General features: G+C 35.2%; 1 protein-coding gene across 8 annotated transcripts in view; it reads right to left on the bottom strand.

Moving 5' to 3' along the window:
• Nucleotides 1–26,963, bottom strand: part of DACH2 (dachshund family transcription factor 2) — a 472,014-nt gene that overhangs the window by 10,320 nt on the left and 434,731 nt on the right. For 4 of the 8 annotated variants that reach the window (XM_070502518.1, XM_070502522.1, XM_070502520.1 and 1 more), the window contains 4 exons: nucleotides 10,115–10,263; nucleotides 9,842–9,989; nucleotides 6,280–6,426; nucleotides 4,311–4,376 (listed from right to left, as the gene is read on the bottom strand). In XM_070502518.1, the coding sequence (XP_070358619.1) occupies nucleotides 4,311–4,376; nucleotides 6,280–6,426; nucleotides 9,842–9,989; nucleotides 10,115–10,263 (510 nt within the window). Of the gene's footprint in view, nucleotides 1–4,310; nucleotides 4,377–6,279; nucleotides 6,427–9,841; nucleotides 9,990–10,084; nucleotides 10,264–26,963 lie in introns of all 8 variants that reach the window. The other 4 variants (XM_070502515.1, XM_070502521.1, XM_070502519.1 and 1 more) reach the window with 2 other exon arrangements.

Raw genomic sequence — 26,963 nt, 5'->3', positions numbered from 1 at the left:
TTTGTTTTTCTGAACAAAACTGGTTCAGAGGGAAGAAAAGGTTTAGTAGGTTTATCTGTTACACCAAATTTTGGCTTACTTTCGACATGTAGGTTCAATTTAATATCTACTTCGGGTGTGTTAGTAGCAAAAAAGGGGAAATTATTTAAGATTCTACCATATTTATGGAAAAATATCAAAGTAAAAAATATATTCCAGCGTTAAATCATTTTGCATCATTGTCAAACATGTAGGCAAAAAAGCAAATATAAAAATTATTCACAGTGATTGACATTTCACTGAAAAAGCAGTTCCTGCTTTTTTTGTTTTGTTTTGTTTTTGTCCTCAAACAAATGGAGTATCAGAAATAGGAGTGGTGTGTCACTGTGCCCTTGTACTTTATGATGTTGTTACCTCTGAACGTTTTTTTAATTATTTTATTACTAGAAAGCCAGTTCACGAAGGCTATTGTCTGTTTTCTAAAATTTAGGAGCTTCAGATTCCGCATTTGTTTTATCTATTATTAGCAAGATGACGATGATGTCAATTTTCAGAATTTAAGAAACATGTACTGCCAACTGTACCAGTAGCCCCTAACAATAAAATATAGTCATACAAAAGTTAACTAAGGTATAAACATGCAAAAGAAGAAGTCTCTCTGTGATCATAAAGTGATGTTATTTTCTGTTCAGCAGTTCATGTTACTGCTGTTCATGCTAATTAATTAAAGGAGCTGTTGCTGTAATGTGCAAACAGGGAATCTGAGAAACTGAGAGGGCTTTTAGGTCTCCAAGTGAAGTTAAGTCAATCTGGGCGCGGGCAATCAAATGTAATGAAATCACTTGTCAGTGCTAAGCTTGCAAAAACTGTGAAGTTTGACTAGGGAGTAAAAGGATTATAATTAGATTTCCAATAGGATAATAACTAAATGGCAGAATGCAGTAAAGAGAAAATATTACTTTGTTAGCTAATGGTACTGCTGTTTGGTTTTAGTTTTTATCAGCGCACTTGTAGTTGTGCTAATTTAATTTGCTTTTATCAGCAAAAATGCACTACGCAAATGGTACTTGAATGTCATTTGCAAAAATCATTGATCTGAAGGTGCACTTAATGATACCCAGTATGTTTATTTTATGTGAAATGGAGATTAGTTGATAAGATGGTTGATGTGCTGTCTTGCAGGCCTCCAAGTGAGTTATGGGAATCTAGGTGGGAGGATATTAGTGTATATGCTCCACTGAATCATTCACCTCCAGCAATAGTGGACACAGCCATGAGAGTGAGTATGTATTCATTGTTTGATCACCTTAAAATATTCTGGAGGAGTTGCTATCATAGATTGTTAAAATACAAGGGATACAGAAATTCTTTTATCAGAAGGTGGTCTACGCATGATACCTTGTCTGTCGAACAACAGTCAAAGCATAAAAGACATGAAATAACTAAGCTGAAGAGATTTAGAATACATATAACAATCCTAGCACATGGGCAGTTTGTCTGTACTAAAATCCATGTGGAAATTATCATAAGACTGTATGTGACTTTATTACTTCTAAGGATGGCCAAAGCAACATTCTTCCAAGTTCTCTTTAAACTCTCTTAAGGAGCTGTCACAGTGGAACTAATTGCATTTCAAAGGGAGATCACTAGGTGACTGATAGATTTCTATCCGGCAGAGCAATTGACAATAGGAAAGGGAAAGACTTCGCTGATCCTGGAATTGTTTGCTGTGATGGAGATGAGTTTTGGAAATGGCACTGGACTGGCATGAATGAAAGACGCTAGGAAATAATCTTCCAAGTTAAAAAATGGGTGATTGAGGGAAGCGAAAAAGATGAAAATGTTGTCAAAATAAATCACAAAAGAGAAGGACCATAACACACAAGAGCAAAATTAGTAGAAAGAATGAAAAAATAGCGGTTAAGCTTGCATTCTACGTTTTCCAAGAATTATACATGCTCATAGATACACATAAAAGTAATCTTTCAATTCTGAGCACCTTAAATCATAAGTGACATTACTGATATTTTTCAAGTAATTATTTGAATTGATTGATTTGGGAAAGTATATTTAAGATTAGTTCTGATAATATTTTCAGGCATCTGTTCCCCTGGCTAATAGAATAAATCATTTTTTGATCATAAAATAATTTCTTTTAGACATTAAATTGTGATTCTACTGCCGTGTTAACACAAAGCATTCACTCTAGTTTTGCATAAATTGGTGATGGGAATTTTATCATTTACACAGCTTAAGTGCTGTGCTAAGAGAGGTGAGAATGTATACTTTTCCATTTTTACCAAATTTATCAAGAATATTATTTAACATAACCTATCTTCAGACATTCAAAAGGAATTATTAACCCACCACGTTTTACCATATATTGACAATATTAACCACAAATACTAGACAATTTGATTTGTAATTTGACAAAAATGATAAAAATTAATTCCCTTGCTTTAAAATAAGTTCCATCTCAATCCTTTTAAAGGTGAACCTAATTCCCTCGTTTAGCCAGCAAAAACTACTAGAACTTCTTAAAAGTATGCTCAGTGAAAAGAAATATTAAATGTGTCCTCCCCTAACCACAAGTTAATATGAAAAGCTGTTCTTTGCAGACTTCATTAAAATAAAAAATTTGAGCCAAATGGAGAGTGAATCTACCTTTTCACTTATCACCTAATTAACCTCCCATGAATAAGATATCTGTTGGTTGTTGCATGGAAATGAAGTAACTTTGGGACAGTTCAAAAGCTTGCATTTATCTCAGAGTGGGGAAAGATGTTGCTATTGTGAACTAAAGGCATCATATACATTAAACAAACAGCAATGAATTGGGAGTATAGGATTAAAGGATAATAAAGATTCAACTCATTGATAGTATGTTTGGTTTACCCCCTCTAGTTCCAAAGCTCACCTTACACCTCATTCAATGGAGGGGCACAATCAAGTTCAATGCACCTTAAAGACTGGGTCTCTATTTGTGTGTCACAGAATCAGAAGGGATCAAATGCTTCAGGCTTATTAAACCCCATTTGGCCCTGATATGTGATGGCAACCTCAACTAGTGGTAGCCCACAACTAGTGGGCCTTTATTCATAAATTTCACTGTGGTGAATTGATTGTACAAACACTGAGTCCCATCCAAATTGAATTTTCTCACACAGACACAGCTTTTAAGTTGAGGGAAGAAAGCAGGCAAGCAAAACAGGGATCAGATACAGCAAAAGCATCACTGAAACAGCTAAACATGCATACTTTCATGCACAGAAAGTTAATGAATTAGTTAGGTCTACCCTACTGCAGCAGAATCAGGCATTACCAGAAGATCCATGAGCTCTGACACTCTTGGTTTTGTAAAGTTGATGTGCAAAACTACATGGATTAGGGTTTCTAAGTTTTCTGAAGCTGCCACAAAAATCAGTGACCCTCAGATGAACCCAAATAGATCTTTTGGTCACATCCGGTACTGTTGCCTTCGTGCAGACCCAGTCATCACACAGTGGAAAGGCACTGATTAGTTAAATCTCAGCAGGCAATGTATCCATGGTTGTCTTCCTTTTTGAAAGTTAGGAAATCATTTTTTCATGGAGATGCCTTTTCTTTTTTATTAGAGTCAGACATCTTTTTCACAATAAATGTGAAAATAAATGTAACCTGCATACAAAGTGCTAGAAAACTGCATTGGAATCACACTGGAAAAACTCTAGTGGTCAAATTCAGTTTTTATTTTTAGGTGCTTTTGCACTCCAATGAGCCCTTATATTGATTTGTTTCATCTATTTTCTTACTACTAAATATTTTAAAGGATCTAAGCATTTATTGTAATCCTGCAAATCATGAATTACAAGGCATGCTCTTATCTCCATATTTAGGCAGTTTCTAAAATTATCTAAAATTAGCATTGGAATTTAAAGGTTGATAAAAAATGTTGTCCAGAACACTTAAAATATGGATAGGCTATGCTTATTGTGCCTGTGGCTTTTACAAACTGTAATGAGATTTGAAAATGCATATTATTGTACACTTCTGAAAAGTAGATTATATTCACATTTATGCATTTTTAGAATATAACTAAGATATAAATGTACATTCTTTCAACAGCTAAAATACTGTATAAGAAATTTGCTCACATTGTATATGCAAAATTATTAGTCCCTATATATATAATCTCAAAAAACTACAGACTTCTTCCTCTGTCATAAAATAAGAAGAATTAAACTTATTTATTTTACTTATATGAAGAGTATCAACATAGGAGCTCATCCCTCCCCCACCCCCAAGGGTCACATATTAAGCAGTTAGAGAGAGAAGTATGCTGATTACTGTACCTTGCATAGCAGTACTATCGTGAGGAGTCCCATTGTTTTCTATTTCAATATCTGGAATCCCAGTATCTGAAAGAAGTGACATTAAAGATTAAGGTACAATTCTCTTCTTCCTGATTCCACTTAAAGTGAAAACTCTCAGTAACCCAATACTTTGGTCCTATAGCTAACACAAGACCGTGGGTGGTGTTTTTTCTTTTTGTATGTCTATTTATTTTTAATGATAGGAGGGAAGATTGTAAACTGCAGCCGAATTCTGTAATTGGGCATATATTTCCAGGTATATAGTAAATACTTCTTTATTCATCTCATTCTCTAGAGATAAATCTCAGGAAAATAATCCATAGAAATCCCCTCAGACTATCAGGTAACACGGCCTGACTGTGGAATAAGAAAAAGATGGATAAAATTGTATAAGTGGAAGTACCCCATCCTTATGGTATGTTTTTTATTTGTAAAATGTGATAGATGATGAGATTATTGCTATATTAAGCATACGTGAACACCAAAACACAGGCTATGGCTTGTGGGCTTTATGTAGTACTGGCTCTAGGGGCAAAGGGATACATGAATTGTCTGGAAAAAACTTGAGAAAAAGAAACAAGGAGTTCAGTTTTTATTTTCAATTTTAAATATGAAATGTGATTATCTAAAAGCTATTCATATACATGAAGCACAGCTTAACATGGACATTTCTGTATATACACATTTGCTCAGTTACCCTTGGGTAATGTGGTAACAGATGCTAGTGTATCATCCACTGCCATCAAGGATTAATGTGAAAAGGAAATGATTTGAATACAAGGTACCCATCATGTCATAGAAACAGCTGCTTTTTCTTTATAATAGAGAATACTGGAGCTAGAGTGGAGCTCACTTATGGGTGGATTTCAAATATGTAAAAAAAATGTCAAACTGCCTCAGAATGACAAGTTCAGGGCCTCAAATAATGAGTGCACAGAATATTTGTCCCATTGCTGGTCAGAAATGTTGTTTTTAAGAACTTCGATAAGCCAGAATGCTGGCTCCCACTGTCTAAGACGTCCCACTGAATGAGGTATTAATGTGTTATTGTTTACCATCTCTTTTCTGTGTCTCAATGAGGCATGGTTGTCATGAGCTAATAATCTAGCACTGTATTTCTACCGATTGTGAGCACAATGATCCAAAACCGTCACATAAAAAGGGAATTGCACCTTTGGAAAGGAAAGAATACGATTGAACATTCATAGAAAATTCTTTATTCTTAGTATAGTAGAGTGAAGCAACTCTCTTTTAGTTCATGTGTGTATCATATGTGTGTATGGGGTATATGTACACGTGTGTATAAAGCTATTAGGCTCATTCTTATCATACACACATATCAGTTAAATGTAACAGCTGTCAATGTGCCATGAAAGAAGAACCTGAATATTCTATGAGATGAAATGACGTTGTGGGGTTTCATAATTTAAAATGGAATTGGAAAAGTTTGGAATTAAGAGATTTCATGATGGAAGCACGTCTTCTCATGAGATCTCCAGGGATTTGCTTAGAACATTCTTTTTGAACCAGGCACTCCTTTAGCCCTCAACACCGATGCAATCTGCATTAAAGGAACCAGCATCCTATAGCTCCTTAAAATAGAGTACACCAAACATCAGCATATTGTAACGTGAATGGACCTAAAACACTTACATTTTTGGTGCAGGGTGGTTATCAATATTACTGCTTCTACTGCAAAAGTCAGCAGGATTTTCTGTTATTCCTATGCTATTTGTATTTCCCAGAATAGGGATTATTTTGACAGATTTAATTAATGACCTACAGCACTTGGCCTCAAATTGACTTTTTAATTATTCCTGGACAAAGCCTTTTTCCTTTCTTCCTTCCTTCTTTCCCTCTCTCCCTCCCTCCTTCCTTCCTTTCTTTCTTTTTGAAATCCAGCTTTGCTTTGTGTACCTTGAGTGTGAAAGTCCAAATCACACATTACCTTTCAGCATCCTCAGCCCGCTGTCACTAGTAGTGGCTTGCTTGAGTGCCTGCTCCACTTGCTCCCTGCGCTTTGATTCAAATTCCAAGGCTTCCTGCAGTTTTCTCTTCGCTTTCTTCTCCTTCTTCAGTCGCTTTTGCATGGTAGCTAAAGTGTGAAAAGGTAAAGAGTTTGCAAAGGCTTGGTCAGTGAAATAGAGTTGCCAGTTTTGAAGGAATATAAACCATCCTAATGTACAATTGTTGTTAAATTCTGAACCTTGAAATCTGTGATAATTTCTCAAATAGAATTATTGGGCTCCAGCATCATATTGGTTCCTAGCAGAGTTCTAAGCTGACTGACCTTCACATTCATCCTAAATCAGTTTTAAAAAATGAAGATATTGACATTATAGCAATAGAAAAACATAGAAGGAACATTAGCGAAATTATAAATTATATAACATTTTAAAAATGTTAAAAGTATTCACATATAATTAAAATGTTTTACTTAAATTGAATATGATGCTAATTTGAGTGTCAATTGTATTTACTTCACAATTCAATGTCTTTTCATATAAATGACCTTCAGCAGATTGAAGAGAGTCAGCTACCCAGTTACCCAGGTAAATTTATGTTTACTTGAGACAAAAGTTCAGAGGTCTAAGGTAATAACAAAACGGAACTCTCGGAACAAAGACACTGAGAATGCATAGTTTCTGTTATTTTTGATGAAAGACTATATCTCATTTAAGCCTTACAAAATCTCAGCAAGGAAAATACTATCATCTCCATTTTATAGATGAGGAAACTGAGTCCTTGAGAGGTCAAGAAATTTACCCAAGATCACACAGTTAGTAGTTTTCATAGCCTGAGGGCCAAAGATCACATAGGTAGTTGTTTCAAAGCCTGGGGACCATATAGTCGGTCAAGGACCAAGATAGGTGACCTCCAACCTCTCTTGTTGCTCTATGATTCTATGATTCTAAGTGTTTAATCTGCAAAGAATATTATTATGTATGTATATGTGTATTTAATTGAAGTAACACATTCTGGCTAGCAACAAAAAGGTAGTTAGGTGGAATATTTACTTTGAGCATGAAACATTGTTTTCTTTATTTGGAAAAAAAAGATAGCCATAAGGATTCTTACTATATATATACCTTTATATATGTATATATATTGTTACTATTCTTTCTATATCCTTGGAGAGACATTACTTTATGACCATATCGATTTTTCCCCCTCTTTCTTTTCAATCACATGAATTCAGATAAAGTGTTCACTCTTTGTCGTAAAATGTTAGGTATACTTGGTACGAGGTATTTAGAGAACTAGAAAGGAATTTAAGTGATCATCCAGTTCAACTATTGCAATAGATGAGGATACAAAGATTCATAGAGATGAAGCAGCTTCTCTAAACCAATGAGGATAACAGAGTAGTCTCCTATAATTATGTTACTCATAAGAAGTAAAGGTTAAAAACAGTGCTTAGCACATTGCAGACAGTTGATAAGCATTAGCTAGTAGTAGTCGCAGTGATGGCAACAGTAGTAGTGACAGTAATGACAGCAGTAGTGATAATGATAGTAGTAGTGGTAGTGGTATTATTACTATTCTATCATAATGAATGCTAAATTTATTAAATACAAATACTTCAGAGTAAATTTGATAATAGATATAATATTACATCTACCATGTCTAGGACTTTTTTAAAAAGACAATAGATATGATAATTATAAAGACAGAGCTGAAGAGTCTATGAGAAGTTAGTAAACAGAAATCAGCATGAGTAGCTGTCTAAAAGTTAGAAGCCAATTTTACAACATGTAGTAGATTTTCATAAGTCAACTTGAGAATGTCATTATATTTAACATATGATTATTTGGTCCTTTAGTACAAAAAATTTCCCTACTGAAGAAATGTGTTTTTATGACTGCTAATCATAACAATCTATTTTACATACCAAATACCAGAAATAAACTAATTTATCCAAATTTTAAAAAAAAAATCTAGTCTTTGCTTAGTAGTATTTAATGACTTTGGCAAGATGTGAGAACAAGTTTAATTTTTTTCAATGCAATGACTGAATTTCCATTTTGAACTAGACCTTTGATTCTTAGGCCCTAAGGAAAATATACAGTCAGTTTTCAATTTCTTGACACAAATTTCAGAATACAATATGCTTCTTTGGAATAGTATAAAATTAGTGGATTTCACTCAAGTAGAGTCATTCTTCCTTGTTTTGGGAGGTATTATTCAGGTTGTGGATTTTCTCACCTTCTTTGCCTCTCCTTCCAACTCTTTAACACTTTTACTTAATTTTTGCTTTGTGATTCTTCCATAGAAAAGTAGGCAGAGAATAGAAAGAAGCTGAAATTCATGAGTCACTTTGCTACTGTTTAGTATTTTATGGTAAATGTAAGGAAGAGGTGGAAATTATTGGCTAAAGGGAAGTTTAGAATTTTCTCTGGTTTTGATATGAACTTGTCTCATTACCCATATCTGTAGATAATCAAATGTCTACCCATGGTTGGAAAGTTAATTCTATTTGTGAACTATATTTTTGCACTTTCTCCCTTTTGTCTCCATCCAACTTAAGCTACTCTAATTCAGTCTTCATCACCACTTTCTGGATGAGAGCAATCTCTTTCTACATAGTTTCCTTGTTTCCAGTCTTACTCCAAGCTCCCTCTAATCTATTCCCAACACTGGAATGGTGTATCTAATTGAAATCAGACTAGATCACCCCTCTGCTTATCTTTTAATACTTCCCTTCACCTAGAGGATGAAGTCCAAACTAATCTTTTACATGGTTAAAAATATCCTTCATAATTTAGCTTCTACCCCGATATTTCTGCGTCATCTCCCATCATTCACTTCATAAAACTCAAAGCATGGTAATAGCAAACTGTGTAAAGTTGCCCGTGTCTGAGCCTTCTTACCGCCATGCCTACGCTCACTGATACCTCTGTCTAGAAAGTGCAAATCACTCAGGTACTCTCATGCCCTTTTTAGCCTACTGATTCTTCAAGACTCAGGTCCAAGTGTCAGCATCAGGAAGGCTTCTTCAACTATCCTCCCACCCCCAACCAAGCTGAACTAATTTCCCCCTCTCTAGAAAACCATAAATACTGTGTATCATTGCTCTTGCCACTTTGTCTTGAAATTAACTGGTTGGTTGTGCTAACCTCTAAAATATAAACCTCTCAAGGACAATGGCTGAATTTTGTTTATCTTATAACCCCAGAATATAGCACTGTTCTCAGCAAAGAGTAGGCATTCCATACATAAGGAATGGTAAGATCATCTACATTCAGGCATATTTTATGAAATTGTGAGAAAACTAAAAATATTCATGTTTACAAATCTGCAAATGGCCTGAAGTGCAGATCTAGTGCATTGTCTTTTATTACAAAGGAAAATTGTATAAATATTTTACCTGGTGGATTACACACAGTATTTGATTCTTAGCTTGTCATTTGTTTTCAGCAGTTCCAAGGTTATCCCTGAGAATATTTTTATTACTATTGAAAATATCTCCAACAAAATATTCACTCTGTAATTGAACTTGTTAAACTTACTTCTGCTTTGAAGCTCAACTGCGAGTTGTCTTTCAAGGTTTTCTCTAATTTCTCTCTCTCTATAGAGCTCCATCCTCAGTTCCTTTTTTTCTTGCTGAATCTGCTTCTCCTGGATGCGAGCATTATCCAAAGCCACTTTCAGCAGACCCTGTCAAAGTACAGCAATTGACATGCAGTTCATCTTATCTGTTTTAATTTCTCAAATATGAAATAATTTATGTAGGTGCTAATGTCTTGTATTACATTTATTTTGTTTATAGAAATATTGTTGACCTGAATGTTGGTCAACAGAGTCTCCACGGAGGACAGACTATCAGCAAAAATGAATGGTCCAGGGAATCCAGGAGGCAATGCCTGCCCAGGAGTCAGTTGGATCTTGTCCAAGGGTGATTTCATCATTGGAATTTGAACTGGTACCTCTTCTGAAAAAAATAAAATTAATATCAGAAGGTTCACAAATTAAGAGCTAAAATTTTCACTGTTTCCTTCACCTTTAATGGCATCTATAAAGATTTTGTTTCTAAAACTAAATGATAGAAAACTCATAATTGGAAATCTTATCTATTCTCCAGCTGCCTCTAATTTCTCAAAATAAATGTTTCAGTAAAGAATCCGTGAAAAGGAAACAACATTTACTGCTAAAGAGGCATGAAATTTGGAGAAACAAATATAAGTTTATGAATACTTATAAATTAAATAATCAGATCACTTCCTGGTAAAGCATAAACTGCTTTTTATTTTTCTCTCCAAATCTATCTATCATCTCCATTCTTTTTAACAGCTTTACTGAGGTATAATTTACATACAATAAAATTCACCTATTTTAATTGTATGCTTCAATGATTTTTAGTAAATCATTGGTTACATAGAGTTGTATAACCGTCAGAACAAATCTATTTCAGGACATCTCAATCACCCTCACGCCCATTTACAGCTAATTTCCTTTCTCAACCCCAACCCCTGGCCACCACTAATCTACCTTCTGTCTTTATAAGATTGCCTTTTCTGGATGTTTTACATAAATAGAATCATACAATATGTGGTCTTTTGTGTCTGGCTTCTTTCGCTTAGCATATTTTTTTTAATATTTATTAAATTTCTTCATTGGGTCAAGTGGTCGTCTTTTCTTTTTTTAGGTCTAAGAATATATTTTTTTTAAGATTGGCACCTGAGCTAAAAACTGTTGCCAATCTTCTTCTTTTTCTTCTTCTTCTTCTCCCCAAAGTCCCCCAGTACATAGTTGTATATTCTAGTTGGAGGTCCTTCTGGTTTTGTTTGTGGGATACCACCTCAGCATGGCCTGATGAGCAGTGCCATGTCCATGCCCAGGATCCGAACTGGTGAAACCCTGGGTCACCAAAGTGCAGCACCTGAACTTAACCACTCGGCCACGGGGCCGGCCCCAGCATATTGTTTTTGAGGTTCATCCATGTTGTGGCATGTATCAGTGGTTTCTTCCTTGTTGTTGTTGAAAAGTATCCCATTGCATGGATGTATCCTTTTTTGCTTAATCATTCACTAGTTGATGGGCATTTGAATTGTTTGCAGTGTTACCTTTTATTTTGAAGAATATTCCTCGTGAAAAAATACCACCTATGCTGGAAAAACACAAGCGGTATCTTTTCTCTTTTATTTTTATACTACCTTCTCCCACATTCCCATTACTTTAATGAGATTCTCTCTTAGCTTCAGATAAACAGACATCAATAGAATTTTTGTCTAATAAGATGTTTGAGATTTGTTTTGGACAGATATATATAATTGCAAAAGGAATTTTACTTTGAGAAGCTAATTACTTGGCTATCTACTTGAATTCTGGCTGAAAATCTTTTATGTACAATGTATGAACCTGATAGCAAAGTTTCCCCTGCAATTAGGAATTGGGGCTTTTTTTGACTTATCTAAAAATAAACTGCTACAAAGAGCTAATCTTGGAATGTAGCCAAACAAACCCTGGTATTCTTAAATGAATTTAATGGGGTGAATCATAGCACCTCGAACAAAATTACTCAACACTGTCTCTTTATTTCAGTAACTTGGCACAAGCGAAGTTTGAAAATATGCATTTGTCTGGTCGGAAAAATTTTCAGTGGTCCCATATATTATGAGACTGATTCAAGAAAGTATGCTTGAATCTAGACCTAACCAATTTTCACATGGCTTAGAAACAAAAATCTAGCTATTGGTTTTGGTTCCTGTAGGGATAGGACTATGGATCTGTCATACAGTTAGATATCATTTTTCAATTGCAGGCAGCCTATCTACGTAGTGTGCAGAGTCTTGAACTCCATTGATTTCACAGTCATCACGGTTTGCTGTGAGATTTCTTGTGTGGGAAACTGTGGCATACAATTGCGGGAACCTTCTGTGAGATTACTTAACAGGATAGCATTATCTCTGAATAAAATGCTCTTAATATAGATCACCTTTACAATTTCTAATTTTCCAAAACTTATAGTGGTAAAACAGTGCTAAATGATTATTACAGAGAATCAACAGTTTCACAAAATGTTGTAAAGAATATTGTTTATCAGTCTTAAAGAATTCAATAAAATGCTTAAAATAGCTTGTTAATTTTCTCTTAGCACAGAAAGCTATTTTTTAGTAAAACTTAAAAAATAATATTTTGATCATAAATCCATGATGCATGTGTTTTCTACAACTCCCTTGTTGTGAAATTAACCCTAACTTCTTATAAAATATTCCTTCCTTCCTTCTTTCTTCCCACCCTCCCTGCCTTTCTTCCTTCCTCCCTCCCTCCAACCCTCCTCCCCTTCCTTTCTTCCTTACTTTCTTGTCAGTGGTAGTTTTGGAAGAGCTCAAGTATTCCAGAGGGAATGAGCACATTATCACAAATTCTGTGATCTACTTTACAAGGTTTGTGCATTTGAAATATCTCATAAAAAACACCTAAATTCTAAAATATGTCTTAGGCAGCAGCTCTAATATTTTTACAGTACATTTCTCAACAACTAACCAAGGAATATTATGCTTTATTTGTATTGTTTGAAGGCTATATTTCTAGCTAACTATAGTCTATAGTCTAGCTAGTATTTTGTCTTCTGCACATGAGTGCATTAAGTGGATAGTATGACTTCATAATGATCTTTCAATATCAATAATAATTTGGGATACTCTACACCTTTATATTGATGTTTATCAATCTTAAAGTAAGAATTTATGTAGTCTGGAAGATCTATTTTTACAAAATTAACTGATACAAAGTTAGAACATTGACTTCCTGCTGATTCAGAGATAATATAATGTTTCCCATGAATAAATATTTTGTATCATGGGCAGAGTTCTTAAAATTAATGGATTCCTTGTTACATATTACCCTATGCACACATATAACCTCACTGGTAAGAATATGAGTGGTATTCTGCAAACAAGATACCTGAAAAGGAAAGCAACACATTCAGTATGCATAAAACAAAATTATAACTACATTAAAATCAGCAGAAGTCTTCTATTTGGAGAAGAAAGAAATGCCATTAAACTGGCTGAAAGGAAAATTACTATTGACTATGAAGACAGGTTGCATGGTCTATGGTTTGTAATGTTGCTGTACAGTAGATTGAAGTTTCAAAATAGTATTACTCTTCTTTAAAGAGATAGACACAGCTGAATTAGGTGCTGCTTGCTGCAGTGAGGATCAAATGCAAAAAGAATCATATTTCATCAGACCTAGTCAACACCAGGAAAATAAATAGAAATATAAGAGGTATGCAGGCAATGATTCATTTTGATAATCTGGCCCAAGAGAGACACATAGAGACAGCACACAGATCTAAGCTTCTGCCAAAAGACAAATAGGACACAGAGGGTGGGAATTGGGATGACAGTGTAGCAGAGGTCACATCGATTTTCAGCAGCAGTTTTCACACAGATGAGATAACCCTGGACTCTATTTGGTCCATTGTTCATATCCTACCTGTCCCACAAGCAATAAATTTCCTAGTCCTAGAAAAGGGCCGTAAAGAAGAAGGATTCTACTTATGACTTCTTATGATTAAGCTTCTGCGCTAACCAAACATGGTTTTTCAGACCAAGGTCACATTGCATGTTAAGGTCCATAATAGCCAAAAACTAGTTGAACTGTATTATGTTTTGGTGTATATGAGTGGAAACTGTCAAACCATTCATCATTTTTTTTCTGATTTAAATCACATGCTACAAAAATGAATGATAAATGCATTAAAAATCTATTTCAATCATGTAATAGGTCTTCACATCAGAATGATATCTACATTTTCCTGAGAGCTTGAATACATGCACTGTCATGTAGGAATTTATTAGGCAGGTTTGAGAAATCCTAATTGGAAACAAAATTAAATATGAGCAAGTACTAGAAACTTAGATTGTCAGTTAAATAAGAGAATCTCTTTGTAATCCAGGGAGAAAGGATTTTGATGAGCATTTTGATTTAAAAGGCTGGTGTTCAAATGTATATATTAAACACTTCATCAACACATATGACGCAATGGTATAAACTAAAAGATAAAGATAGGACAACTGCTATCCAGCCGAGGACATGAGCAACCTCTTCATTTATTGAAGCAGAGACTGGTGTTATTGAGCCTGTTTGTTAAACCTGCCATACTTTGTAATAGCACTTGAGAATCCATTTAGAGAACAAGCTCTTAATTATAATTTCTCACTTAGGGCCCAGATGAATAGATGTAAAAGTTGACATGAACTTTATTTGCAGAAAAAAAAGATAAACATATGGTAAGTGCTCAGAATGGAAAAGTCTCCCTAAAAATTAAAATCAAGGCTGCTAGAGACTTTCTATATGACTCTAGTGCTTATTTTCCTTATTTTATCATAGAGTTAAGTGTTTCCTCTTTCCCCTGGGCTTTGAGGATTGTGATACAGGAATAGAAACTGAACACAGCTGACTCACTCAGCAGTGGAAAAATGCAGCCATCTACCAGGTCATGAGTTTTTATGTTTTAACAAATAAATTATATTTCATTATTTAATTTGAGGGCTTTCCCCAAAACACAGCTGGCCCAAGGGACTCTCCTTTGTTGGTATCATTAGTATTATATTCAGCACAAGCAAGACACCTGCTTCCCTCTTCCAAACTGAGGAACAATAACAACAACAAAATGACCAACTGTTGTGTAATGATCTGACCTGCATGAATATAAGGAAGCGTTCATGATCTGAGCTGAACAATGACTCAAGTGTTGCCATCATCAAATGTGGAAAATAAAAACCTGATCCCCAAATTGTTACATTTCTTTAAGGAGACAAAAAAATAGAAATAATGGTGATCAATGAAAATAGAAAGCTAGTAGCAAAGGAATGAAGGGTCACCAGCCTTAGAAAGTGAGATAGAATTCTTCTAAAACCAATTATGGCCCTGTTTTGCTCTGAATCCTTAGATTAGCAATTTGGCATAACAGGCTCCTTTATAAATTATGAATTAGAAATAAATCACCTTTCAGATAAAATATTATGCTGATAACAAATATTATATCCAGTGAAGGATGTGGAAGAAGTATGATTCTGAATCCCTGTCATTAAGCAGCTAACACAGTATTCTGGAAAAAAGTCAACAAGTTACAGAAGTTGAGAATCAAGTGTGAAATCATGTGGCAGAAATTGTTAAGTGCCTCTAGAAGTTCAAAGAAGGAGAGATCACCGTGGTCTGGAGTAAGTACTCAAACTAATCTATTCACTCTCTAGCTCAAAAGTGTTCCCACTATCCTTAGAATAAAGTCCCATGAGACTTCTCCAGGATATTTGGTGTGCCAACAAGAAAAGCTTTCTTGCTCATACTGGTGTTGAAAAAAAGTGGGTTAAACAGTTTTCCTTAAAGCAAGAGTTGCCAGACAAGCTACAGCGTGCCTAGCGGAATTTGAGTTTCAGATAAACAGCAAATGATTTTTTAATATAATTATGTCCAAAACATTCCATGGAACATCTTTATACTAAAAAATGATTCGCTATTTATCTGAAATTCAAAATCACTGGGCATACTGTTTTCTTTTCTCTTTTTATTTGCTAAATCTGTTAAAGTAGAATGTTTCAGAGCCTTTAAAATGCTAATGCTAAATATTAACATATGTTACATGTTAATTTAAGCAGCTGAGAGCATAGTGATGAAGAGCAAAAGATGCTGGAGCCTGACTGCCTCGGTTTGAAACCCTGCTCTATGATTTGCAAGCCTCTGGGAAAGTTACTCAGGCTTTCTGTGCCTCAATTTCCTCACCTGTAAAGTTAGAATAATAACACCTATCTCATAGGGTTGTTATGAAGATTAATGAGTTACTAATTGTAAAGTTTGTAAAACAATGCCTGACCCAGAGTAAATGGAAGATAAGTTTCGTTAAATAAATTAAATCTTAATGGAAAATTCCTAGGACCGGGAGAGGAGACTATAGTAAGATATTTGACCACCTAAGCATCCATCATGAAGCAACATGTTTGGAAAGATCCTTTTCTAAGTAATACTTGGATGAGCCTGGCTGCAGCTTAAATTAGGCCAGTGTTACCTTCTCTATTATCAACGGTCTGAGGAGACTTCTTAAGTCAAGGTCAGTGGGTCTCAGCAAGGTTATTTTTCAGCCCAGGGGGCATTTGGCAATGGCTGGAGACTTTTTTTTTTTTGAGGAAGATTGGCCCTGAGTTAATATCTGTGCCCATCTTCCCCAATTTTATATGTAGGATGCCTGCCACAGAATGGCTTGATAAGCAGTGGATAGGCCTGCACCTGGGATCCGAACCGGTGAATCCTGGGCCTCCGGAGTGGAGCACAGGAGCTTAACCGTTCTGCCTGGGCTGGCCCCACACTGGAGACATTTTTGAATGACCAAACTGAGGGAGTGGGGGTGTGTACTACTGGCATCTAGTGGTAGAGGCCAGGGATGTAGCACCCTCCACCTCCATCCCCAACAAAAAATTATCTGGCCCAAATGTCAATACTGGTTGGCAACCACTGTTCCAGAATTATATAAGAAAATCTCAATGAATGGACAGTTAACTAGATCTTCCTTTCTGTGCTGAACTTATACTAGAGAGTTTAATAAGAAAATAAGGTCAAATCAATGATTTAGAACTAACAATACCTCACAAGCTATGTTTTAGAGTTCTTATGTATTTAATTTTGGGTCCTCAACTTCAGTTCTTTGCTCAAATGTCACCTTATTAGTGAAACTATACTGAAAATTCTATTTAACATTGCAACCTGCACCCTTGTTCCACCCGCTTAACATGCTTTCTTTTTTCTTACAAAATTTATCACCATTTAATCATTTAACATACAATGTAACTTATTTACTATTTTTGTTACATATTTCATCTCAGTATAATATACTCTCCATGAAAGCTTGGACCTTTGTCTGTTTTTTTATTTCCCCACTGTGATCTCCTCATTATATAGAACAGTAACTATCTTGGGTCTACAGTACTTATAATGACTTTGGATATGAGGACTGGTAATCTTAAGACATGAGGTAAGATTTCTAATCATCAGATTGACTCCATAATTTCTTTCTATTAGAATAGACAAGATTGTACATGAGTATATAATTTTAAAAGATTTTTACAAGTATGTGGTGGGAGGAGGTATAACCGCAGGCTCTCCAGGACCAGTTCAATTGACCCATCTCTTACCAACAGGGTGATTAAGAATTGCCTTTCAGAAAATTTGCAAAGTCGTGTAGCAAGAGCATGCACAGAAGAAGAAATCTTGACCTGAAATGACCACAGAACCAAAGATTCTCCTCCCCACAGAATCAGAGGACCGGGATGTGACTGGAACTTAAAAGTCAGACTCAGCAGAAGCAAGGGGTCCCTCAATCAGGAAGATCCAGCGTTAAAATTCCCTCCCCACCTCATCAGAAGTGTTAGAACCATATCATAAACGTTTAGGACTCATCATAAATGTTTAGCACCCTGTCATGAATGTTTAGAACCTCACTATAAACACTTGAAGCCCACCAATCAAAACTTGTCCCACCAGCATTTCGACATGCCAGCCTGTTCTCCCTAACCCCTTCAATTTTGCCCCAAATCCTGAATCAGGGAGACAGACCTGAGGGCACACGCCCCAGGACCTCAATTTTGTACAGTAACAGAGGGAAGAAAGAGGGGATGGAGATAAAGAGTTTCTGGTCAACTCTCAACAGTTCCAATAAAATCAATGCTTACTGTACTCTACAGATATTGTGACAAACTGAAATTTTATAATTTTGAAAAATAGTTGATGCAGTTGTCATAGCATGTCTACTATATATTTATTAAACTCGTCTACATATCATAGTCTTTTGAGCAAAAAATTGTGAAGTGTAAATCTTTCTGGGGCACACACATACTTTCCCCTCATCTTTGAGATGATGTATTATTGCATCAAAGATAAAGAAAACAACTGATTTTTTTAAAGTACATCTATATTTTCTAGAACCTAGAAATAGAAAAAGGCTGAGGATCCTGAATAGAAAGAAGTTTCATAGAGTTTGATCTAAAAACTGCAAGACAGACAAGAAATTCTAATATAAACAACCAAACAGTACCAGAGGCATATACAAGTCCCTTCTCCAGAAAACCAGCCTGGCTGCCTCTGTGAAAAAGGCTGCAGAGAGAACATTAAATGAGTGGGGATTTAATAATGTAACAGTCTGCATCAGAAATTGGCAAACAAGAGGCAGGAATGGGCTGAGAGGAAAAGTGGGAAGGAAGCTGATGTTTTCAAGAGATGTGTTTAAGAAAGCTGGGGGTAGGGCACACGCTTCCATCAATTAGCCGACTCTTCCAGGTGATAATGTTTCCTTACCCTGGTTTATCTGTAAAATAGCCTCAGGGTTCCAATATACCCCCGCTTTTACCCTTACTAAGGGTTCAGTCTGATGGCTGACTGCAGAGGCTGTAAAGCAGATTTCTCATTTTGCTTCCCTGCCAGGAAATGTGCAATCCTTTCCATCAACCAGGGAAGAAATCTCTCTTCTTAATCTGACACAAATCAGGAAAAGAAATTTACTGCTCTGACCTGGCAATTCAGGTGCTAACTTTAAAATCACTGCTTTTTTTCTTCTCTTCTATTTTTCTCTTTTGGCTCAGTTAACATATCTGAATGGAGAGGGTCAGTGGAAGGTACAACGGAGCCAATTATTAATCCAGCATCTTAACAGCCGTAGTTCTTAAACTTTATCATGCATCAGAATATCCTGAAGGTCTTTAAAACAAACCTTCCCAAGTCCCAATGTTTATGATTCAGTAGGTCTAGGGTAGGGCCTGGCAACTGGAATTTCTAAGTGCCCAATTGATGGTTGATGTCACTGGTGTGGGGAACACAGTTTGAGAAATCAATGGGCTATATAAAAGTCAAATTTCTCTACATTTAAAGATGATTAATATTGCTTCCTACCACAATATCTTTTCTAACTAGCTGTCTTTACAATTTCAAGAAATCATTTCAAAATTATGCCTAATTTTAAGCATGTATTTTCACAGCTTCAAGAAATTGCATAGTATTAGAGACACATCAACTAGTCTGTTCTACAGACCTAAAGATTCTGAAAAGCAATTTACATTACACTGAAAAAATGTATAATGGAACCTATTTGTAACGTAGAATCAGGAAACAAAAGAGTAGGAAATGTGAGTCAGTACAGATAAAAGCAAAATATTTTTCCAAGAATGAATTTAACATAAGCAATTGTTTAATAAGCAAAACAGCAGTTCTATGGATTAATCCTTAGATACCATTTACTTGTATCCAAGAAAGGTAGACAGTGGGTATTTGGGGAGGATGAAGATTAAAAATTAAAGATAATTAAAAATCAGAATGACATTGTCATGGAACACTTGACAATAATAGTCTATACAGCAAACAGTTTATAATTTGCCACTTCTGATAAACTCTTTAATGAGGAATGTGTAGATGATTATACAGGTTTGACATTTATATCAATATGCTCACTAATAACTGTACAATTCTACCTATTTATAATCTGTGCATATTCTTATTTTTTGAGGTTACCACAGTACCAATGATATAAAATTGAGAATATTCTTCTTTCATTAGTCATCTCTCTTCTCTCTCTCTCACACAGATACACAAACACACATGCACACACACACATACACACACATTGGTCAGATATACTCATTTTTCTATTTTACCTGAGAAATAAGAAATAGAGACACTGAGGCACCATATTTTTTGTATAGAAAAAAACTAAAACTTTTCCTAATACATGAGTCTTGAAATCATAATTGCAACACTGTTGTAAACCTAGCCAATTCAAAATGATGTCGTTTAATTTAATTATTTTACAAAGCTGAATTTTCTTTAAAATAATTTTTAATTATTATGGTAAAGCACTGCAATTTTCACATTTTTTCTTTCTTCTGTAACGTAAGCATTAAGACCATCAGAACTATTGCCTTTCCTCTGAAAATCTCTTAAGTTTTATCAAAGAGGCAAGCATCTAATAGTAATGCTCAATTCAACAACCTTCACCAAATACAAAATCCTATTTTTACCACGAGAGCCTATACCATCTGGTGAACAACCTCTTTGTTTGTAAAATAATAATAATAATAATAATAATTTTAATTATAGACAAGGTGGCAGGGAGGAGCAAATATCACTAGAACACATTAATGTTCCATTTTGTTTCATATTTTAACTTTCCCTCTTCCTCATCTTCATTTCTAGTTAGTTTGTAGGGGTTTTTTCAATTTTACTCTATTTTTCAATATTCACATCTAACTTAATGGCTTTTATCAGAAACACTTATTGAGTGCTCAGTTGTGCTTAGTATTGTGCAGTAAATTACAATGAGTTCACAGACTTATAAATTGAATAGCATGGTAGTGATTTTCTCTGATAACAATATTAGAGAAATATAGTTTGTCTATATGACAAAGAGAAATAACGTCAAAAAATCTCAATCAATTAGAAAGTTTTCACAAACTTATTCAGTTTAACTTCAATGGTTATTCAAGGGTTAATCACCAGAGACCCCCACTTTCTTATTTTAACTTTTTTTTCTCTTAAAATGTACGTGTTGGCTATTCTACTTATAATACAGTGAACATGATAATCTCTCTGTATTTTGAGATGTTACATCTTTAAACTTCAATGTGCCGGAAGAACTACCTCAGAGTGGTTGTGGGAAGTTTAAATAAGAAAACTAAATTGGAAGGACCTACCACCGTATTTAGCATATGGCAGACCCTCAGTAAAAACTGGCTAAATCTGAAACTATCGCAGCCTTCTAGACACGGAATGTTTGAGAAAAAGGATTGCACTGAATGTACACTGATTCCAAGATTTACCCATGAAACTTCCTTTTTAAATTTCTTTTGGTAAATTGATAGAAGGATTTAGTTAATGTGGCAACTATTAATCACGGTTTTATAGTATTGTATTTTGTTTTCGTGATAACCAGACAAAAAATAAACTTGCAATTTTGTAACTAAAATCTCTCAGATTAGTTCCAAGGTAGTCAGAAGACTTCAAGATCACATTATTTCAGTCACATTTTTTCCGTTAAATTTAATTTAGGCTAAATTTGTATTTTCTTGGAGAATTGCAAGTTTAAGATGTGTGGTTTCTACAGAAAAAACAGGAAAACATCTATCTTAAATTTTCCTGGCAAATTCAGGCTTATTTTATTTATGCTGAAATTCCTTCACTCACTATTTGTTACAAATATTTATGGATTCATGTGGAATGGCAAATGCTGAAGCAGAGACACTGCAGACATTTTTCACTTTCACTAATAACCCTAGTACCTGAGGATTTTTTTCATCTTCTATCATAAGAGTTTCAGTTTAAACAAAGGATCTAACACATTCACTGAATATAAAATTTAGAATTATTGTAAGAGTAAGTCTATGCTGAGGCTGGGTCTATGCAAACAAAATAGAGTTTGATGTTTTTATTAGCCTGCCTATATACATATATATATATATATATGTATACATATTATATTTAAAAGCTTGAAATATAAAGGGAAAATTGGTTTGGGTGATCTAAATTACTCTGACACAGCACAAACCGATCAGAACTACACAGGTAATTTCTCAGTTCTCAACTTCCACTGACAGTAGTTTGGGTTACTCTGATTTTCTCCTCTTTTCTTTTCCTACCTGATTCTACCCTTATACTTACTCATCGTGAATGATATTTCTTTGGGGAAAAACTATTTTTAAGATTTACTTTGCAAAAAAACCAACAAAAATCAATAATTACTATTAAATGCATTCGGCCAACATTTTCTACTTCTATGAATGTTTAAATATTATGAACTCAGCCAGAGGAAACTTGGAATGTGAAAAAATGGAAATAGAGATGAAATTAACAACTAATATTTAATATCTTGCAATTCTAATATCTTATAATCAGACTTGAACAGATCACGCAAACTTTCTGTCCTGGATTCCAATTCTATTAAATTGTTTTATTTTTATGATTCACTTACGTGGATAAAATGCTTTAAGCATCAATATTATAACATTTGATTCCCAGGAAGCTATATTCAGTCTAGTACCATATGGCCGCCATTTCTGCATTTGGCCTGCATCTGTCTTCACGTTTGCTTCAGATGACTTTAAGGAACATGTCTACATCCCCTGTGCTGCTGTATCTATCCAATTCTCTTAGAGATTGTCATTTTCCTAATCTGAATTGATCACTAGGGAAAATCATTTTGCTCACTGCCTTTGTGTCCACTATCACCACCTAGCCATTATTCAGTTCCCATTTGGCATTTTCCCAGTATGAAAATAGCATTTTTTTTCTATTTTATTTTATTTATTTATTTTTTTAATTTTATTTTTTTCGGATGTACATCATATGTCAAATTCTGTATACATTACATCATGTTCACCACCCGAACACTAATTATAGTGCATCCCCTCACATGTGACCCTAATCACCCCTTTTGCCCTCCCCCCTCCCCCCTTCCTCAATGGTAACCACCAGTCCAATCTCCAACGCTACATGTTTTTTTTTTTTGTCGATTTTATCTTCTACTTATGAGTGAGATCATATGGTATACACAACATTGAAATTACCTCCTGTTCTTGGTTACTGACAATGGATTCCATCTTACCTTCAGTTAAAATACCTGTATTAACAGGTAGTGAAATGTGCCATAATTAGCCTATGATTTTCAAGCACAACCTGTATCACAGTTTCTTGGGAGAATTTACTAATAACCCAAGTAACTGTCTAAATCTCACTGTCTCTGAAACAGCCTGATGTTTTAAGGAAAACTACCAGAGGGTAAAGGCAACACAATATGCTATTCAAGTTTGGACATTGATGTATACTGCTTTATTGCCTCAGCTACAACTTCCCAGAAGGTGCTTTCATACCTGGATGCTTACAATATGTGTTATCTATTTGCCTAGAAAGCGGGCTCTTTGGTTTGCAAAATTCTATTAATGACACCTCATAGCTTTTGAAACTTTGTCAGCCCTTCCATATTGGTTCTCTGTCTAGATGATCTATCCATTGTTGACAGTGAGCTATTAAAGTCCCCAACTATTATTGTCTTAGTTTATTTCTCCCTTTAGCTCTGTTACTTTTTGCTTTATATATATTAGTGCTCCAATGTTCTGTGAATACATATTTATAATTATTATATCTTCTTGATGCATTGACCACTTTATCATTATATAATGGGCTTCTTTGTCTCTTTTTACCATTTTTAGTTTAAAGTCTATTTTGTTAGATACAAGTATAGCTACCCCTGCTTTTTTTGTTGTTAACATTTGCTTGAAATGTCTTTTTCCACCGCCTCACTCTCAGTCTGTGTGTGTCTTTAAGGTTAAAGTGAGACTCTTGTAGGCAGTACATCATTGCATCTTGTTTTTTTATCCATTCAGCCATTCTATGTCATTTAATTGGAAAATTTAATCTGTTTAAAGTAACTATTGATAGGTAAGGACTTACTATTGCTATTTTGTTAATTGTTTTCTGGTTGTTTTGTAGATCACTTGTCCCTTGTTTCTCATCCTGCTGTCTTTTTTCGTGTTTTTTTGTTTTTTGGTATCAATATGCTTTGACTTCTTTATTACTACAGGATTTTCCCTTGTAGTTACCATGAGGCTTACATAAAATATCTCAAACTTATAACACCCTATTTTAAACTGATAACAATTTAACTTCAATAGAATTTGTAAACCTTACACTTTTACTTCTCCTTCCCCTCACATTTTAGGTTACTGCTGTTACAATTTACATGTTGTTTTATTGTGTAACTAATAAGAGAATATTGTAGCTATGGTTACTTTTACCACATTAATTTTTTTTTTAACTTTTAAACTAGAGTTGTAAGTGCATTATGTGCCACTATCATCATATTGCAGAACCTAACTATGATGATGTATTTACCATTACCATTGATATTTACACTACCTTTTTAAGTTTTTATGATGTTAATTAGCATTATTTTACTTCCACTCAAAGAACTCCCTTTAACATTTCTTGTAAGGCAGGTCTGGTGGGAATGAACTCCCTCAGCTTTTGTTCATTTGGGAGTCTTTATCGCTCCTTTGTTTCTGAAGGACAACTTTGTGGGGCATAGAATTCTTGGTTGACAGTTATTTTCTTTCAATATTTTGCATATGTCATCCCATCTTCTCCTGGCCTAAAAAGTTTCTGTTGAGAAATCTGCCTATAGTCTTATAGGAGTTCCTTTGTATGTAACTTCTCTTTTTTCTCTTTCTGCTCTTAAAATTCTTTCTTTGTTTTTGACTTTTTTTCATCGATTTGTTTATTTTCAGATGTACACCATAATATATTTGGAATTGTGTGTAGATTACATCATGTTCACCACCCAAAAACTAATTATAGTGCATCCCCTCACATGTGAGCTTCATCACCCCTTTTGGCCTCCCTCCTCCCCCCTTCCCCTCTGGTAACCACCAATCCAATCTCCAATGCTATGTGTTTGTTTGTCGTTGTTTTTATCTTCTACTTATGAATGAGATCATATGGTATTTGACTTTCTCCCTCTGACTTATTTCATTCCGCATAATACCCTCAAGGTCCATCCATGTTGTCATAGCCACATGCAAAAGAATGAAAGTAGACCATTCCCTTACACCATGCACAAAAATCAACTCAAAATGGATTAAAGACTTGAATGTAAGACCCGAAACCATGAAACTTCTAAAAGAAAACATAGGCAGTACGCTCTTTGACATCTGTCTGAGCAGCACATTTTCAAGTCCCATGTCTGATGGGGCAAGGGAAACAAAAGAAAAAATGTTTTTGACTTTTGACAATTTAATTATAATGTGTCTCAGTGTAGCCCTATTCAGATTCAACCTATTTGGGATTCTTTTGGGCCTCGTGGATCTGGATGTCTACTTCTCTCTCTAGGTTCAGGACGTTTTCTGCCATCATTGCTTTAAGTATACTTGCTGTCTTTTTCTCTTTCTCTTCTCCTTCTGGAATTCCCATAATGCAAATATTGTTTTTTTAAGAGTGTCCCATAATTCCCATAGGTTGTCTTCACCCTTTTTCATTCTTTTCCCTTTTTGCTTCTTTGACTGAGTAATTTCCAATGTCTTATCCTCCAGGTCACTGATTCTTTTTTCTGCCTGGTTGAATCTACTTTTGAAACTCTATTGAATTCTTCAGTTTAGTTACTGTATTTTTCAGTTCTAGGATTTCTGTTTATTTTTCTTTTTGATGGTTGCTATTTGTTTGTCAAGTTTCTCGTTTTGTTCACACATTGTTTTCCTAATTTTGTTTACCTGTCTGTCTGTATGTTCTCATAGTTCACTTAACTTCCTTAAAAGGATTATTCTGAATTCTCTGGCTGATAGTTAATAGATCTCCATTTCTTTAGGGTCAATTACTGTAACTTCATTAGTTTCCTTTGGTGGTGTCATATTTACCTGAATTTTCATGATCCTTGATTCCTTATGCTGGTATCTGTGCATTTGAGTAATCAGGCTCCTCTTCCAGACTCTACAGGTTTGCTTTGGCAGAGACAGTTCTTTACCAGTCAGCTCAGTTTGGGTTTCTGGGTGTGTCTTCTGGTAACATTCTTGGGCAGGTAGGCCCTGCTATTATGATCTATTTTTAGGCAAAACAACTGTCCAAGATCTGAGGATAGGGGTGGGGATTGTGCCACTGGCTGAGAATAGCTGGGTAGGACTGCTGGCTTGGCTCCCTACCCAAGGGAGGCTGTAGGATGCTTCCTGTGGTTTCCTGCATTCTCTCCCACAAAGTGATCCACAATGCTGGCCAGGGGGTGCTGGTTGTTTCCCCTGATTTCTCTTTTCCCACCAGAGTAACCAGAGTCTCAGGTGAGACCTCTCCTCATGATACTGCACTGGCCTGAAGGAGGGGCAATGTGGTCAAAGTGTAGCCACTTCTCTTACCCTTCTAATGCAGGCTGTCTTAGTTTCTGAGGTGCAGAGGGGTGTTTCAGCTTCACTCCCTTGTTCTAGGACTCTCTCAGTAGTGTCTTGTTCTTGAACAGTTGTTAGCAGTTCTTCTTGCGAGGGGGAGTGAAGTCAGGAAGGACATATGTTGCCATCCTGGTGATGTCACTCCTGTCAGTCCTTCCAATCATTTAAACTATATAGAGGCTGCATTTTCAAGTCCCAGATAATTATTTCTTATTTGCTTTTCAATGGAATAAAACATGTTATAAAGGACAATTCGGCTATTATGTCTTCCTCTGCTTAGACTTCATAAATATTATATCCCATGCCACCCTGTGAAGCCAAAATGTATGGACACAACAGTGGTAGTATTTCGACAGATGCAAAATACCCTTAATAAAATAGAAATATAAAACAAGAACAAATTACTCAGGTCCACATCAACAAAAGAGTGGCCTTAAAACTGTTACACACTTATGATACTGACATTCCCATTGGTATAGTGTGCATACACTCTCAAAGCTGTATACCCTGTTCGAATGTCATGGTGTCTTTTTGCAATACTGTTTGTGGCCAAACAAATACAAGGTTTGTAGAGAATGTATCTAGGGAGCCATAAAACTAGTGGAAAACATATTTCTCCATGATATTTTAGTACTTTGAAAAATTCAATCACAGGGAAAAATGTTTTGCTGTAAACATCTTAAAAGCCTTATAAAGGCAATAGCTTCACACAGCACTTGTTTAAATA

The sequence above is a fragment of the Equus asinus genome, chromosome X, assembly GCF_041296235.1.
Source record: "Equus asinus isolate D_3611 breed Donkey chromosome X, EquAss-T2T_v2, whole genome shotgun sequence".
Lineage (NCBI taxonomy): Eukaryota > Metazoa > Chordata > Mammalia > Perissodactyla > Equidae > Equus > Equus asinus.
This window is presented reverse-complemented; position numbering and strand designations above follow the sequence as displayed.